At 36.2% G+C, this 15,610-nt stretch overlaps 2 protein-coding genes across 2 annotated transcripts; both read right to left on the reverse strand.

Annotated features, from left to right (window-relative positions):
* Nucleotides 1-428: 428 nt before the first annotated feature.
* LOC116212865 (galactinol synthase 2-like) lies at nt 429-1,905 on the reverse strand. Its single transcript, XM_031547586.1, has 2 exons — nt 1,468-1,905; nt 429-1,358 (listed from the first exon to the last, which is right to left on the reverse strand). Exons 1-2 carry the CDS (start codon nt 1,804-1,806, stop codon nt 675-677), a joined length of 1,023 nt encoding a protein of 340 aa, XP_031403446.1. The 5' UTR covers nt 1,807-1,905; the 3' UTR covers nt 429-674.
* A 5,705-nt stretch (nt 1,906-7,610) lies between these two features.
* On the reverse strand, nt 7,611-9,320 carry LOC116212619 (galactinol synthase 1-like). Its single transcript, XM_031547242.1, has 2 exons — nt 8,880-9,320; nt 7,611-8,549 (listed from the first exon to the last, which is right to left on the reverse strand). The coding sequence occupies exons 1-2, from the start codon at nt 9,207-9,209 to the stop codon at nt 7,875-7,877; spliced, it is 1,005 nt and encodes a 334-aa protein (XP_031403102.1). The 5' UTR covers nt 9,210-9,320; the 3' UTR covers nt 7,611-7,874.
* Between the last annotated feature and the right edge of the window lie 6,290 nt (nt 9,321-15,610).

Raw genomic sequence — 15,610 nt, forward strand, 5'->3', positions numbered from 1 at the left:
GAGAAACGCTGGCCCATAGAGGCTTGCTGGTGATATACAGATTTGGTTCATCTTCTCGTTCACAGGAGAAGCCCATAAGCCCAGTAACAGATAGGCGATAGATGACAAAGAATTAAAAGGACACGGGAACTAGCAGTAAAGATGAATCGTATTCAGAACCTCTTGATTCCAAATCGCGAGCAAATGAGTACGTAGTTTTTACAAGCTTCGCATAGTGGACTATTTAGCCTTAAAAATCTCGAATGTTCAGATTACTATTGCTCTATATATGATACATGTGTTTTGACGGTATCATTGAACTATAGCAAGAAATTAGATTTCATATATTATAAAATTCGCCAACATATATCCGGTCGATGTCAGAGATTGATAAGAACACGAGGAACCAAATTTATAAGAACGTTTCGAATTCTAATTAAGACCATATATGCACAAGTTAACTGCTCCAACCTTGATATACATAATAGAGTATTTTACGTTAGTTAAGAACCTTTACATCGAATGAGAAATCACAAAACATAAAAACAAAATATCAGATATTGTCTTTTGCTTTTGACCTACAGAATTCAGCCAAAAAATAATAGTAAGGGAAGGACGTCCAAGGGAACTTAATTTCACTGTACACTATGATCATCGCACTATATGCCTATGGGGCCACCCGGCTGGATCCTGAACTAAGCAGCTGATGGGGCGGGTCGGTAATGAACGACACCAGCCTCAGACAGGGATGCCAGGAATCGCTGCACGTTTACGGGCACAGCCTCTTCTGCTGGTGTCATGCAGTTCTTGTAGTCCAGGGACTCGTCGTCGTAAATGTCCCACCACTTCTTCACCAGCATCTTGATGTCCTCTCGATCCATGTTGTCCTCCTTGCCAGTGTACCTCCACGGCTTCGACCCATCCGCGCAGTAGTGCACAACCTTGACCCTCTCGAGGTCAATGTTCTCAGGATGTCTCCATAACATGGCCAGTACGAGGTTGTAGACCGGGGGGATTGGGCTGTAGATGTCCCGGAAATACATGTTTAGGAAGTCTTGCTCCGCAAAGGGGGTGGGAGGGGTGACCTTGAGGGTCTTGAGGAGGTCGTGGTAGGTCGGAAGGCACGGCTCAAACACGAACATGCCCGCATTGAAGTAGAGCGCAGGGCGTGGACCCAGCTCGGCCTCGGGCCACTGGACCTTGTCAGGGCACTGCTGGCAGTAGCCGATCTTGTACTGCGGGGTGTGAGACCACGTCTTCTCGCAGAAGCAGTCCATCACGGCGTTGAACTGACCGTCGGGGAGATTGAAGAGGTGGTCGATGTTGTCATAGACTTGGATGTCGCCGTCTAGGTAAATCATCTTGCTATACTCCACGAACTGCAACCGGATCAAAAGATAAATTACTACAAGAACGAAAATTATCTATTTTGCCGACAATAAATAAAAAAACGTATGGGAGGATAAGAAATTCGCATACAATACGTACCTCCCAGATTCGGAGCTTGGAGTAGTTGATGACATAATAGGCCATGGCGAACTGGGTCTGGCTCTCGGGCGGGTAGACTGGTTCGATCTCTCGGACAATGCACCCCTGGTCCACAAGGAGCTCGCGGTGCTCTTCAGGCACGTCTGGGAGGACCGCCACCACGAGGGGGTACTTGCTCCCCACCTTCCTGAGGCCCTTCATCAGCCCCTCCACACCCTTCACGTAGTCCCCATTCCCGGCCAGGAACGTGACATAGGCTCGGGTCGGTGGGCTTGCTGGCCTCGTGATGATGGCACTGGGCTTGGCTGTAGCAACTGCGGTAGTGATATCAGGAGCCATCTTTGCTCACTAGTGTAAGCTTGGAAACAGAGGGAAATATTGCTTTGCTAGCTTTGCTTGAAGATCTCTTCAGGATTTTGATTTAGGTTGAGTTTGAAGGTCCGAGAGGGGGGTTTATATACGAAAATTTTATGTGATTAAATTTTAAAGTTTTAAATTAAAGGGATAAAAGTGATAAAGGATTTCATGCCGACCTAATCGCAATTGGGACATGTAGCAGTTTCATACCAACTTTAACTGTTCTGTCCCAGAGAGGACCAAGACCTTCCAGGACCTAACGGTCTCGATTGGAGAATGGATCTTGGCCTTACTTCGCGTAATGCATCAACGGTCCCGATTTCGTTTTATGTGATGAGTTGAATGGATTTACGATATCCACTTCAGTCCAAACGGACGCCGACAAAAGGAAGAAATTAATCTCCCCTTATCCGGGCGGAGCTCAACGCGGAAAGCCGGTAGAGATGGGGTGAGGACAACACGTGGCGCAACGCTACACGTCTGTCACAGAAGTGTCGGTTCACTCATCGTCGATTGGTGCGAAGTCAAGCAACGGCGAGTGTAACGGCGGCAACGCAGCAACTAACGACGACGAGGTTCAATCAATTCTTGACAAAACCCGCAGGACAAAATTATAAAATATTTGTTCGTTACAAAGACAGCAGCAGGGACACGCACACGCATTTTAGTAGGAGACGGGAGAGACCAATAAAGGTGATGGAAGTGACGGGATATGATCGATCTCAAAAATCTCTTGATTTTATATTATCATTATTTCGCGTTTAGCGCAATAATACACTTCATCACTAATTAAAAAAATAAAAAATGAAAAATTCATAAACTTGTTACAACATTAAAACATATGGATAGGAATAATTGTCATAATAGTTAACAGTTGAATGAAATACATGTTTGTAAATTAAAAGCATATAATCTATTAGTGATTCATTAGATAAGAAAGTGGAGATCGACAAGTGAGACTCAAATGGGCGGAGCCACATTAGTGCATTGCCCTCCCTAAATTTTCTACTTCTTTAAGATTTGCCCCAAAAAATAATAAATTTTCAAAATTTTACTCTATACTAATTATGTTAAATTATTATTTGCCCCGTTGGAATGTATTATATATATGTCAAGTCATGACTTTGCCCTCATTGGAAAAAAATTCCTGCTCCGCCCCTGAATAAATATCAATATCTTTGACTTTGTATGGAGTTTTTCCTTGAGGCTGTAAGCGGTAACTCTGATTAGACAAAATAATATAATTAGACTAACATAATTTTGAAGCCGTGGGGCTGCACCCTATGCCACCGAGGGGTTCACGGTCGGCGTCAAGCTCCAGTAGCCTCCTTTGATTGTTTCCACTACAATGGCAAAGTTGGTAAATTTAGTCCTAAAGTGAGGGTATTTTTGTCTTTGCAACCTAAATAATATCTAATTCCATGCAAATTCACTGTCTACCAGGATTTTGGTTTTGATAAATAATTCTGTTCAATCCTAAACTTTATCCTATATCACCAAACTTCGCATAAGATTTTGAGAAATTCTATCCACTTTTATATCCGGGTCACCGAACGCACGCCTAAAATCTCCGGCAATCTATATATTTGGTTTGTTTGGTTTGTAAATGTGATTTTAAAATCACAACTTTAACCTAATTCTACCCACAACAAAACAAAATAACTCATACAAAGTCAAAAAGTTGACCTCATTTATACCACTCTTTTTCAATAATAAAACAAAATAATTCATACAAAGTCAAAGGGTGAACCTCATTTATACCACTCTTTTTCAAAATAAAAAATTAATTTTAAAATCCTACTTTGAAAATCAAACTCAGCTTAGACTCCCAATTTTCAAGTCCGTCCATGATCCAACTATCAAAACTTCAACCATTTTTAAGGCTTTGTTTGGTTTGTGGATACAATTTTAAAATCAAAATTCTAACTTAACTCTACCCACTACAAAACAAAATAACTCATACAAAGTTAAAGAGTGGGCTTCATTTATACCACTTTTTTTCATAACAAAACAACATAACTCATACAAAGTTAAAGGGTGGGTCCCATTTATACCACTTTTTTTCAAAATCAAAATCTAATTTTAAAATTCTAGTATGAAATCAAACGCAGCATAAGATTTGGGACGAGTCAACAACCAGCTTTTAATAAACCCACAGCCCTCCTATACTTGTCTCCAGTCCATGGGCCACTCTCTGCATGGCCACACACGTAAACGGAAAAGGACCTGTTTTCTTTTCTTCTTTTTCCAGTTTCCGTCACCGTCAGGTATGGGTCCCACGAGTATCTGTTACGTGTCCTCTTCCATGGTCTGTCCCTCCAGTACAATGTTCCACGTGTCCTGCATCTAGAACGCAGGGTCCACACGGTTACACGTGGCGTTGCAATGGACTTCCTCTTTGCCTTATTCTGGTCATGTGTGTGTTAGTTGGTCCAACATAGGAACAGGTTAAGATAATATCTTGACTTTAAGCACCCTATTAGCCCGACATATCAACTGCCATTAACCGCTTTATCAACTACCATTAGCCTCCATGAATCATGGAGAAATTATTCTTCCAAGATCTTCATCCTCACATCAACTGTAGGCTTTGGCTTTAGCCAACCGTTGGTCGACATGCATTTGAAAATATATACTATCATAGACTATAGAAACGAACGAGCACGCATATACTATCAAGTTATGCCACCGTTGAAGTGTTAGAATTATTGTAATAATTTCTTCAAATCAGGTTACTCTACCTTCGCTAAAAAGGATCGATGTAGCGCAATGAGGTCGAATGCAGTATCATCTTGCACAAATGGCTCAACTCAACAGATTTTCCAATGATGCAGTGAAGTGTTCTTATACATATGGCTCAAGTTTCACATAAGGTCCATATTATATTAATAGGGGCTGCCGCGGGCCAAAAAAGAAAAAAAGGCATTTCATAATGTTGACATAAGAACCGCCTTTTATATATGTCGGAATTAGACTTTCTAGGTGAACATGAGGCTCATTCTTATTATTCACGCGTCTACAGTCTCATATTTTGCTTTTCCTTGATTTAATATGTCTACCATCGCAAGGAGGATCCTTTTTAAAAGCCTGCAATATAATTTCTTGTTTATCCTAAAATGGAAAACCATTTTTTTAGCCGAAAGAATAAGTTTTTGAGAATTAAGGAGTACCTTTTTTAAAGCGAAAATAAAATTCAAAAAACGAAACTGAGTTTCAAATATTAATTTTGAAAAATTACTAGTGACACATGTCCCTTTTTTTGTCAAGACACACATCCCTTTCAATTTATAATATTTTATTGGTTTATCTGGTGTCATTGTATCTAAACCGATAATAAAGGATCAGACTACTGTATACTGGCAGTTTGTCTTAAAGAAGACCGTCCTCACTAAGATAATGATATTTTTGAGGATAATCTTTGAATCTTTGTGACTAAGCTTAAGAATTTGGTTTCTTTTTCAAATTTGGACGGTGGACCCTCCCGAAAAAGCAATTAACTAAAAATGAATTGACAGCTTAGTATACTTTTCCAAGAAAGAATATAGAAGGTATATTCTTGATCTCTTTCTCACTCCTCCAATGAAATATTCATTCTCATCAAAGAGGATACAACAGATTGACGCAAACTCTCGCTTGATAATTAAAAGGTTTCAATTTCGATATTCGGAGTATTAGTTGTGCCCCTTTGTTAACTATTGTAATTTCTATTTTATTGTTTTATGTCTATGAACCCCTTATAACAAAAAAACGAAAAAAACGAAAAAATTGTTCTCTAAGCAACATAGATTATTTTAAATGATATGGTGTTCGTTTTCCTTAAATAAAATTACAAATTTGAGTCCTATGAGTTAAAAAAAATCATGATTGGGAGAGATATATCCTTTAGTTGATCGACTCGACTCAAACTATATTAGTCGGAGTCCATCGGACTTTTGGACGTCAAAACAAACATAAAAAAAAAAAAGGAATTTTTTCCCAAGTGCCCACAGAAAGTTGGATCAAAATGCAAAATAATTGATTCCTTTCCTTGAGGTGTCTAATTCAAACTTTGTTGAGAGAATATACGAAGTAATTCTCACGAATGCACTATGGCTGGAATAGAGTGGCATTATTGACTTGGCCACGAAGGAATCGATTGGAATTTTAATCCCAAAAGAAATGAAAAAGAAATGAAATGAATGAACATTCCCCAATTTTCCTATGAAGCATCCTGAAGGACCATTCTCACGATCTCCGGGAATTTTCAATTTCATCCACTGACCTTAACAACACTTCTCGAAGAATAAGCGGAAAATCTTGATTCGTTCTGATATTTATGTATTTTTGTTTGGGTAATAATATTTATGTATTTAATGAGGCAATTCCTCTCAATCTCATGTTGGATTTATATATTTCTGAGAGTTTGAAATTCCAATTCAGTAACTTATAATTTGGAACAAGAAATCAAACTCTCAGATTAATCATCATCTTATATATATCATGAAATGATAAAAAAAAAATGTCATGTGTAAGAGTTTTATCATCATATTATGTGGCTGCTATCATTGATCATCCTCTAGATAAGTCGCGACGATATAAATTAACCTAACCTGATTTTAAGGTTGGTACAACTAAGTACGAATAAATTACTTGCTTGGGGAAATAAATTATATGCTGAGTATTTATTTTCAAAAATTAAAAGTTCTTTTGTGGATTGATAAACCCTAAAACCCTACAAAATTAAAGAAAGAAAGAAAAGAGTATAAATAGCACGTGGATGCTAGAGTTGAGATGAATCTTAGCTAATAAGTCTAAAACATTATTCGGCTGAAAAAAAATTTTTGCAAGGCATATATATATTGACGTTTATTTTCGTAAAGCGTAAACCGTTGGATTTCATGTTCTTAAAGCTAAATATGGGACAAGGATCAAGTAGCAAACATATTCATTGCAGCCGATCATTAGCCTTATAAGCCTCAAATACTCAGATCAAAAGCCCTACGATCTTGTTTTACTAAAACCAAGAAATCAGACTATGTCAGAAAATTCCCCAGCACGTCAAAGTTGTCAAGACCACCTATGACAAAAGATATTTCTTTACCAGATTAGTTTGTATTGTCGGAGAAAAGGCGACCCTGAGAGAGATTAATACAGGGGTTTTCTTCGACTATATACAACAAATAATTATATTGATCTCGATATAATCGTTCCTTCAATTCTATTTTAAAAAATAATAACGAGTGCTCTATAAAGTAATTTTATAAAATATCTCTCTAACTTCTTCCGGTTCATTTTTTTCAATTATAAAAAAATTATAGAATCTAATGAAAAAATAAAATAACGCGCACGAAATATTTGTGACTTATTGATGGTAGATCAAAAGTGAATCCAACTGCAAATAATACCTTTCTTCTTTGCTAATTTCTTTTGAAATTCTATCTCTTTACCGACGTGAATTAATTCAAGTAGTTTGACATTTCTTTTCCTAAAATATCGGATTTTGAGTATTGTTAATGTAGAAAATTAATAGTTGATGTCGCTAGTGACCCCATTTGGGGGGTGGTGTCCGCCGTCGAGGCCTCATAGGTCAGAATCGAAAATCCCCAATAATTTTAGTGATACTTTGGAAATATTGATATTAAATTGATAGTTTGTATATTTCTAGATCAATAAAAAAGTTGATACTAGAATAAATAAAATATGAAAAATTTGAGATTTTTTAGTTAATTAACCCTGTAAGTGAACACTTCTAAATTTTGAATGGACAACGTTCATGCATGACATCAGGAATTTATAACTTCACAAAATAGCTATATTAATTGTAATATATTGCATTAATATCGTTGAGATTTTTTTTTTTGGGAGGGGGTCATATTGTTTAGACCCTTTACATCAAAGACCCAAGGAAGAAAACATAAAAATTGAAAAACAAGTTGTTTTTGCTTTCACCTCCAAATTCAACGGAAAAGAAATCCCATCAGCTGGAGTATCAAAGCAACCCACCATAAAATATGATTAGGACATACTATATACTTCGTTTGTCCTTGGGAACCTGCCGCCCCTGGTTCGAACTAAGCAGCCGATGGGGCGGTTACATATAGTGCCTCCGACATGGCCTCCACAAATGGCTGCAAGTTCATGGGCTCGATCTCGACTGCAGGTGCTACGTAGTTCTTGTAGTCCAAGGACTCGTCGTCGTAGACGTCCCACCACTTCTTCACAAGCATCTTAATGTCTTCACGGTCCATGTTCGCCTCCTTTCCAGTGTACCTCCATGGCTTCGAACCTGCAGCACAGTAGTGCACAACCTTGACCTTATCGAGATCGACATTCTCAGGGTGCCTCCACAACATGGCTAGCACAAGGTTGTAGATCGGGGGGATGGGACGGTATATGTCCCTGAAGTAAATGTTGAGGAAGTCCTGCTCCGCGAAGGGCGTTGGAGGGGTGACCTTGACGGTCTTGAGGAGGTCGTCGTATGTAGCGAGGCTTGGCTGGTACACGAACATGCCCGCGTTGAAGTAGAGGGCAGGGGGCGGGCCCAGCTCAGCTTCGGGCCACTGGACCTTGTCCGGGCACTGCTGGCAGTACCCGATCTGGTACTGTGGAGTGTGGGACCAGGTCTTCTCACAGAAGCAGTCCATCACGGCGTAGAACTGGCCATCAGGGAGGTCGAATAGGTGGTCAATGTTTTCATAGACTTGGATGTCGCCGTCTAGATAGATCATCTTTTCATACTCCACGAACTGCAATCATCATATCATAAGAAAAATTTTATAAGTACGGAAGTTTTTCTATTTTGAACGATAAGCACATCGAAAACGGATCAGATATTATCAAACAGGATATAACACAGTTGTGTACGCTTTTACCGGTAACCAAGAGTTTTCATATTTGACACTCGTCGTTTTATTAACTGTGCCCTTTCATGAGCTATTAATGTTTTAATTTCATTATACTAGGTTTCCTTTCTCTTGGTAGGGTTATACTAGGTTTCCTTGATCTGCCTTGTAACAGAATATATATATATATATATATATATATATATATCAGAGATTGATCACATGCATACGTACCTCCCAGATTCGGAGCTTGGAGTAGTTGATGACATAATAGGCCATGGCAAACTGGGTCTGGTTCTCCGGTGGGTAGACGGGCACAATCTCCCGGACAATGCACCCCTGATCCACCAGGATCTTGCGGTGCTCCTCGGGCACATCTGGCAGGATCGCCACCACGAGGGGGTACTTGCTCCCCACTTTCCTTAGGCCCTTCATCAGCCCTACCACCCCCTTCACATAGTCACCGGTCCCAGCAAGGAACGTGACATAGGCACGGGTTGGTGGACTCGTGACGATGGCAGTCGGCTTGGTGGCAGTGGCGGCATTGGTGAGATCAGGAGCCATCTTAGGTCAGTTGTTAAAGCTTGAAAAGGCAGAGAACTTGAGAAGGTGAAAGTGAAGGGAGACAGATGACGATGTTTGCTTGAAGGTGTCTGAGGATCTTAGTGTGAGTTTGAGAGGGAAGGGTGGCGGGGGTTTATATAGGAAATTTTTTGGGATTAATTACTTAAATTTCAAATTAATAGACAAATATTTTGAGATAAATTGTGAATATATTAAAGATTAATGACCTTTGGGACCAGACTCATTATCGACTTACCCAGAGAGAACGAAGGATTTCCAGGACCACAAGACGACGGCGTTGCAAAGGCGGATGATCTTGACGATAGGTGTGTCCTGTGGCTTTGTTGTTGATCTGATGGCTGTGGATCAGGTTCTGAATGAATTTTGGACGGTGCAAGATAGAGCGAGAAATTAATCCAATGAGATGAGAATATCCCGAAGTTATTATGATTTTCCAGAATTACCCTCAAAAGTAACGATACTTATGGAGCCGCACGCCCGGTTGAGTAGTATCTCCCACACGAGTCGGGGCTATTTGTGCTCCTGAGACACTGCTCTGGGGATAATCTAATTTAATGGAGTGAAAAAGCATACAGTGTGTTGTCGTCGCACACCGAATTTAACATGCGAATCGACCATTGTCAATTACGTAATAAATCTCGAGTAACTGTAAAAATAAATCTCAAGAGATTTAACTTGGTAGTTGTATTTGAAGTGTTTTACACTATCCACCAAGATTCGAATGTTACTTAAACTCATGCTGCAAAATTATTCTTGACAGTTCCATAGGCCGAGTGGAAACGGATGTCATTGACTCGCCCAAAGAATTGGATTTAATCGAAGTGCGTGTAAATTAATTACCACCTGACCACATACCGCAAAGCTCTCCGCATCTGTTTTCTCTCAAGGTTATTTTTTTCATTTATAACGTCAGTCGATTTTATACCTAGTTAGGTTATAAGTATAAAAAAATTTTAAGTCAATCCCATTCGGAGATATGGTAAAATGCGTCAATTTGTTCATAAGTTTTTTTATTTTAGGTTCTAAGTTAAGAAAAAAAATTATAGGTGAATTTCATCCAAATTTTTTCAGAATTTTTTTTCGATTATAAAAAAGGTATATTAATTTTGTATATAAATTAGAAATCTTTAATATCTAATATAAAAACATGATAATCCTGTCATGAAAATTAAACAAGAAATCTTTTAATTATCAAGTAAGAGAATAAGCATTACGATACACCCTTTTCTCAATTTGTTCATATGTTAAAAGTGCCTTCCGCTTACATAGAAATGTATTGATTAAACTTACATGGATAATCTTTTTTTATAAGGAAAAAAAATCTGGTTGTACATGTAGCATTTGTCGTGATCCTTTCGTTACCTTAGCCAATGATATGTCAATAACAATTTTACGTGCAATATGACCAAATAAGGTGATATAACTAGATCGAGATAGCCAGAGATGAACAGATGTTTATATATCCACATCATTCTAGCAAAGAATATATTCAATGAGTACTATACAACCACATGACTATATAAAATTTTATAAACAATTGACAAATATAAAAGATGAAATTATAATTGATTGAATTTCACACAATCACGTGACTGTATAATTACTCACTAAATACTCTTCCGTTCAACAGTCATGATTTCACGATTGTTGCGTTCCAACAGCCCTGATTTGACTATTGTAGCGGGGTGCAGATTATCTTAAGAAGCAGACTATTAATCCCTGCCCAGGAATTTATTTATTTATTTTATTATTATTATTATTATTATTATTATTATTATTATTATTATTTTGCTGAATTAGAGCCCAGGAAGTTGTTTAAGTAATTGATTGACTGCCCACGCACCGCCGCCCAACGACCGCCGACAAAACACGAAAGGAAATAATCCCTCCAGTCATGCAACTAACCTCGACTAGAAAGCCCCTAGAAATTGGGTAACGATGGTGACGGAATCGTTGGGGACAAGTGGCGCGTCGCTACACGTCTATCACGATAACATTGCACATATGGCGTTCTCTTTTATTAAAATTTCACGCATAGCGTGAATTTTCGTATGAGATAGAAATTAAAGGCAATTAGCTTGCATTTGGTTCGAGTTGGATTAGTGATTTAACTCAACTTGATTTGTGTAATGATTGCAAGTATTGACAAGATATATTAAAGTATGATAATATATATATATATATATATGTTTGCGTAGATTTGAAAGTAGATAGTAAATTTATTATTAAAAAATTGATTATAAAAATAATTTAAAAAAAGTATGCAAAATTACACTATATCATAAATGATCTATAGAGATAGAAATTAAAGGCAATTAGCTTCCGTTTGGTTCGAGTTGGATTAGTGATCTAATTCAACTTGATTTGTGTAATGATTGTAAGTGTTGACAAAATATATTAAAATGTAATAATATATATATACATATGTATAGATAGATGTGGCAGTAAATAAAAAATTTATTATTATTAATTATAAAAACAGTTATGAAAAAGTATGATAAATTATTATCAAATGTAAGAAAAAGAAAAAACAGTAAGTAATGATTATATTGTTAAATATGGAGAAGAATAAAGTTGAGTCGGATAAAACTGAATTATTACTTAAAAACAAACGATGCCCTATATGATCAATCCAACAGGTTTTACTTTTAAGGACAACTAGAAATGTGTCTCAATAAGATATATTATTTGTTTCTAATATAATTAACCTAAAAGACGTTTTTTATTAATTTGAAAGATGAAAATAATCTAGTTAAAATTTGGAAAATACAAATAAATTTATATGCTTTTTAAAGTGTATCAATGTATAGAGATTAATATAGAGTTCCTAAATTGAGTTTAAAAAAACTCTACGAGTTAAGAATAAAGAAATGTTTAATTCCACCAACAAAGTGTTGATTGAGTGGTAAGCAGTTCTAACCTCGTAAGGAGAAGAACACGAGTTCGAGCCCCAGGATGCACACTCATTAGGAGAGAGAATAACCTTTAATACTCGATCTCTTGTAATTGCGAGAGCAATGTCTCATATAATTTTTCTACCAAAAAAAAGAAATGTGTAATTCCTTATTTTTATTCTTTTTATTTTCAATTTTTTCCTCTTGTCTTTCTTTTCTCTTTTCTAATAGAATTTCAAAAGAAAGGTTATCAAAAGTTTTTCTTAAGAAAATATTTTATCATATAAAATTGACTGGAATAAATATATTTTCCATAGGTTACATTTTTAAATAAATTAAAAATATAAAAAATAGTGATTTGTTTAGAATATACAAATTATCTAATAATAATAATAATAATAATAATAATAGTCGCAAATTCAGACAAATAAGGAGTATTTACAATGAATAAAGGTGATGTTATACCAAGGGTTCGAGTCTCCCGTAGTCTCGTGTAGAATTAATTGTGTTGGAGGTTTGATTGATTTCTCTGACGTGAGACAGACTACTTGGTTCTGTCAAAAAAATTAATTTTGTCTCAACTTGTCACTAAATGTTTTAGATACGGCAGTTACAGGGTCAATAAATAATTGGCTTATAATGACATATAACACCCTTTTTTCTCTTTAGTTGTGACATGAATTTGACCTTTCCCATTTCTAAAATCAAATTCTATCTCTGGGTTTGGTATTATCTTCGAAATATTGTATTTTAGGATATTACATATAGCGAAAATATTGAGAATATTATGTCAATAGGGAATCAAGATCATATATATATATATATATATATATATATATATGCGCGCGTTCGTATGTATAGAGAGATTTAATGAAAAAGTGCGGCAGAGTACCTTGTGAGTGGAGTATGTTGTGAGTGGAGTATGTTTTAGTGAGTGAAAATCACATTTGTTTTATACTCCATTCCATTTTTTATTTCTATAATAAGTCGCGGCCGAGTTTTCATTTTGACCGTAAATCAATTTTATTACGAATAACTTATGTGTAAATTTTTTTTTTCTTTTTCACGTTATTTTCATTGATGCTAAGTCGATCCTAATTTCAGCAGGTCGCGGTGGGTGTCGTAGTGTTGGTTTAGTCCCTGTGAGAAGTCATGCATCGGTGGGCTGCTGAGATTCTACCACGTAGATTCCATGGCCCCACTCTGCATGGCCACACCCCACACGTAGAAAGTCGCTTTTCTACATTAAAGCCTTTCCCCTCAGGTGCTTTCGGTGGGTCCAGCAAGTGGCTTATTACGTGTCCACATCTGTGGTCTATACCTCCAGCTACAGAAGTCCAAGTGTAACGAATCAAATGATGGGGACCACGCGGTGACACGTGGCGGAATGGGATTCTTCTCTTGGCCCTTCTGATCTGGTTTTGTTAGTTGGTCCAACATGGGCCCACACTCCTTCATCTATGGCGGATGACTGAAGTGGGAGTCAAGATCATAAGACACTGACCTCAGGCCCTCTTAAGCAAACATATCTACTACCATTTAAAAAATGGGGAAAAAGAAAATCAATATGATCGAGTTTGAATTAATCCACCGGCCACGGCAAAATCAGGTTTGCTCAGTTTTTTTTTTTTAATTAAGGAGACCGTAAGAGTTAAATTAATGAAATAAAAATTATAATAACTAACTAAAAGATACGGATAATTTCACTACTTGTATTTGACCAGAAACCTCTTAATTACTATATGAAAACACGTATTACTGTGCTCCAAACTCCCTCTTTGATGCTTGGTCTTGGTTAAACAGAACATTGTTAAATTGTTAGTTCAATTTGATTGTGTTTATAAAATCTTGGACCACTGCTTCAGCTAACAATTGCGGATATGACTCAAGTGTCATGGATAAACCTCTTAAGTTGACATTATTTATACAGAAAAAAAATATGTAAATATTAATGTTGCCGTCCATGGCACATAGAGTATCCAGCCTCACATTTTATTTTATGGACGCACGTTAGGATCTTCTTTTCTAGCATGATATTGACCGTCCAACTATGACTTATGCTTATATATAATTTGTAATGGCTGTCTTATATTGCTTTTATTTAATTCTTATTTATGAGTGTGCAAGCAGGGAGGACTGTTTCGGTTACAAAAAAGACCTAAGAGTCTAGTATAAGAAAATAGAAAAGAAACGCTAAACATAAAAGAGTATAGTTGGCCAAAAAACTAAATAAATAAATTATAAAGTATAAATAATTATACTGATGAGAATCAAATCTGAAATTTTTAAAATTAAGGCTACACTACTCACCACAGCTGTTTGGAAGATTTTTTTTCCAACTATTTTATTGCTTATCTTCAAGTTTTTATTTTATATTTATTTAAGTTTTGTTAACAGAGATCACCTTTCTACGTTCACCTAAAATTATATTGATTTTGGTAAATTGCTAGTGACTCAGCTCTCTTCCATTTGAAAATTTTATGAGCCTATCCGCACCATCACCATCTAACCGAAATATCTTATTTTGGCAGTTAGTCCTAGAAAAGACTCTTTGCAAAGGGATAATGATATTTAGTGGATGATTAGTGAATATTTGTGCTATAAGCTTCAGAATATGGTTTGATCTTTTCAATCTCGTATATCTAAAAAAGACAAAACAAACAAAAGCAAAAAGACGATGGGATATTCCTCTGTCTCTTTCACAGTTCCTCCACCAAAATGAATTTTCCCTCGTATCTTTCTAAAAGGTGATAGACACTTTATTCCCGAACTAGCTAGTTCGGGGTGACAATAATATATATATATATATATATATATATATATAATACTAAGTGCTACGCATAGTTTTCGATTGCCATGAAATATATCTTGCAAATGAAAGTACTGATGTAAGACTGGATAACTTTTCATTGTGTATTTTGAATAATTATGGGAAAATTTATAAAATACAGTCTATATTCACATTAAACAATAAGTGTATTATGTAACGCTCTATGCGGATCGAAAATTCAACATAGTTTTGGTATTTTTACATGTTAGAGTGGTAGTGCAAGCATAGAATTTTATCGATTTTTGGCGTTTTGGTATAGAATATGACAAAAGAGCATCAAAGATTAAAGCATAAAATACAAAATTGATTGAAAGTAGGAACCACTAAATTTATGACAGCAAAATAATATTAGAAGTGGCAAATCTTTATTAAGATCGAAAAATAATACACATAGAATCTAAGGCTACAATCTAAATGAATTTTAACACAAAAGAAATGGCAAATTTTTTACGAAAATATAAAAGAGAGAAAAACACAAGGGCAAAGAAATCGATCAACCGATCGATTTTTGCATTTGCATTATTCGGATGTGGAAAGTATGGGAAAATTTGAATTTCAAAAGGAAATAGTAAATATATATTTTATAGTGTTCATAAATTTTTAATTTTAAATCTTTTAATAAAACAAAATAGATATATTTGTGAATTTTTTGATGA

This window comes from Punica granatum, chromosome 7 (genome assembly GCF_007655135.1).
Source record: "Punica granatum isolate Tunisia-2019 chromosome 7, ASM765513v2, whole genome shotgun sequence".
NCBI classification, from domain to species: domain Eukaryota; kingdom Viridiplantae; phylum Streptophyta; class Magnoliopsida; order Myrtales; family Lythraceae; genus Punica; species Punica granatum.

Excerpts from the sequence above, each read along its gene's own strand:
- LOC116212865 (XM_031547586.1), bottom strand. The coding sequence starts at position 1,806 with ATGGCTCCTGATATCACTACCGCAGTTGCTACAGCCAAGCCCAGTGCC. Across the intron at positions 1,359-1,467 it reads CCAAGCTCCGAATCTGGGAG|TTCGTGGAGTATAGCAAGAT; the intron begins GTACGTATTGTA and ends ATCCGGTTGCAG.
- LOC116212619 (XM_031547242.1), bottom strand. The coding sequence starts at position 9,209 with ATGGCTCCTGATCTCACCAATGCCGCCACTGCCACCAAGCCGACTGCC. Across the intron at positions 8,550-8,879 it reads CCAAGCTCCGAATCTGGGAG|TTCGTGGAGTATGAAAAGAT; the intron begins GTACGTATGCAT and ends TGATGATTGCAG.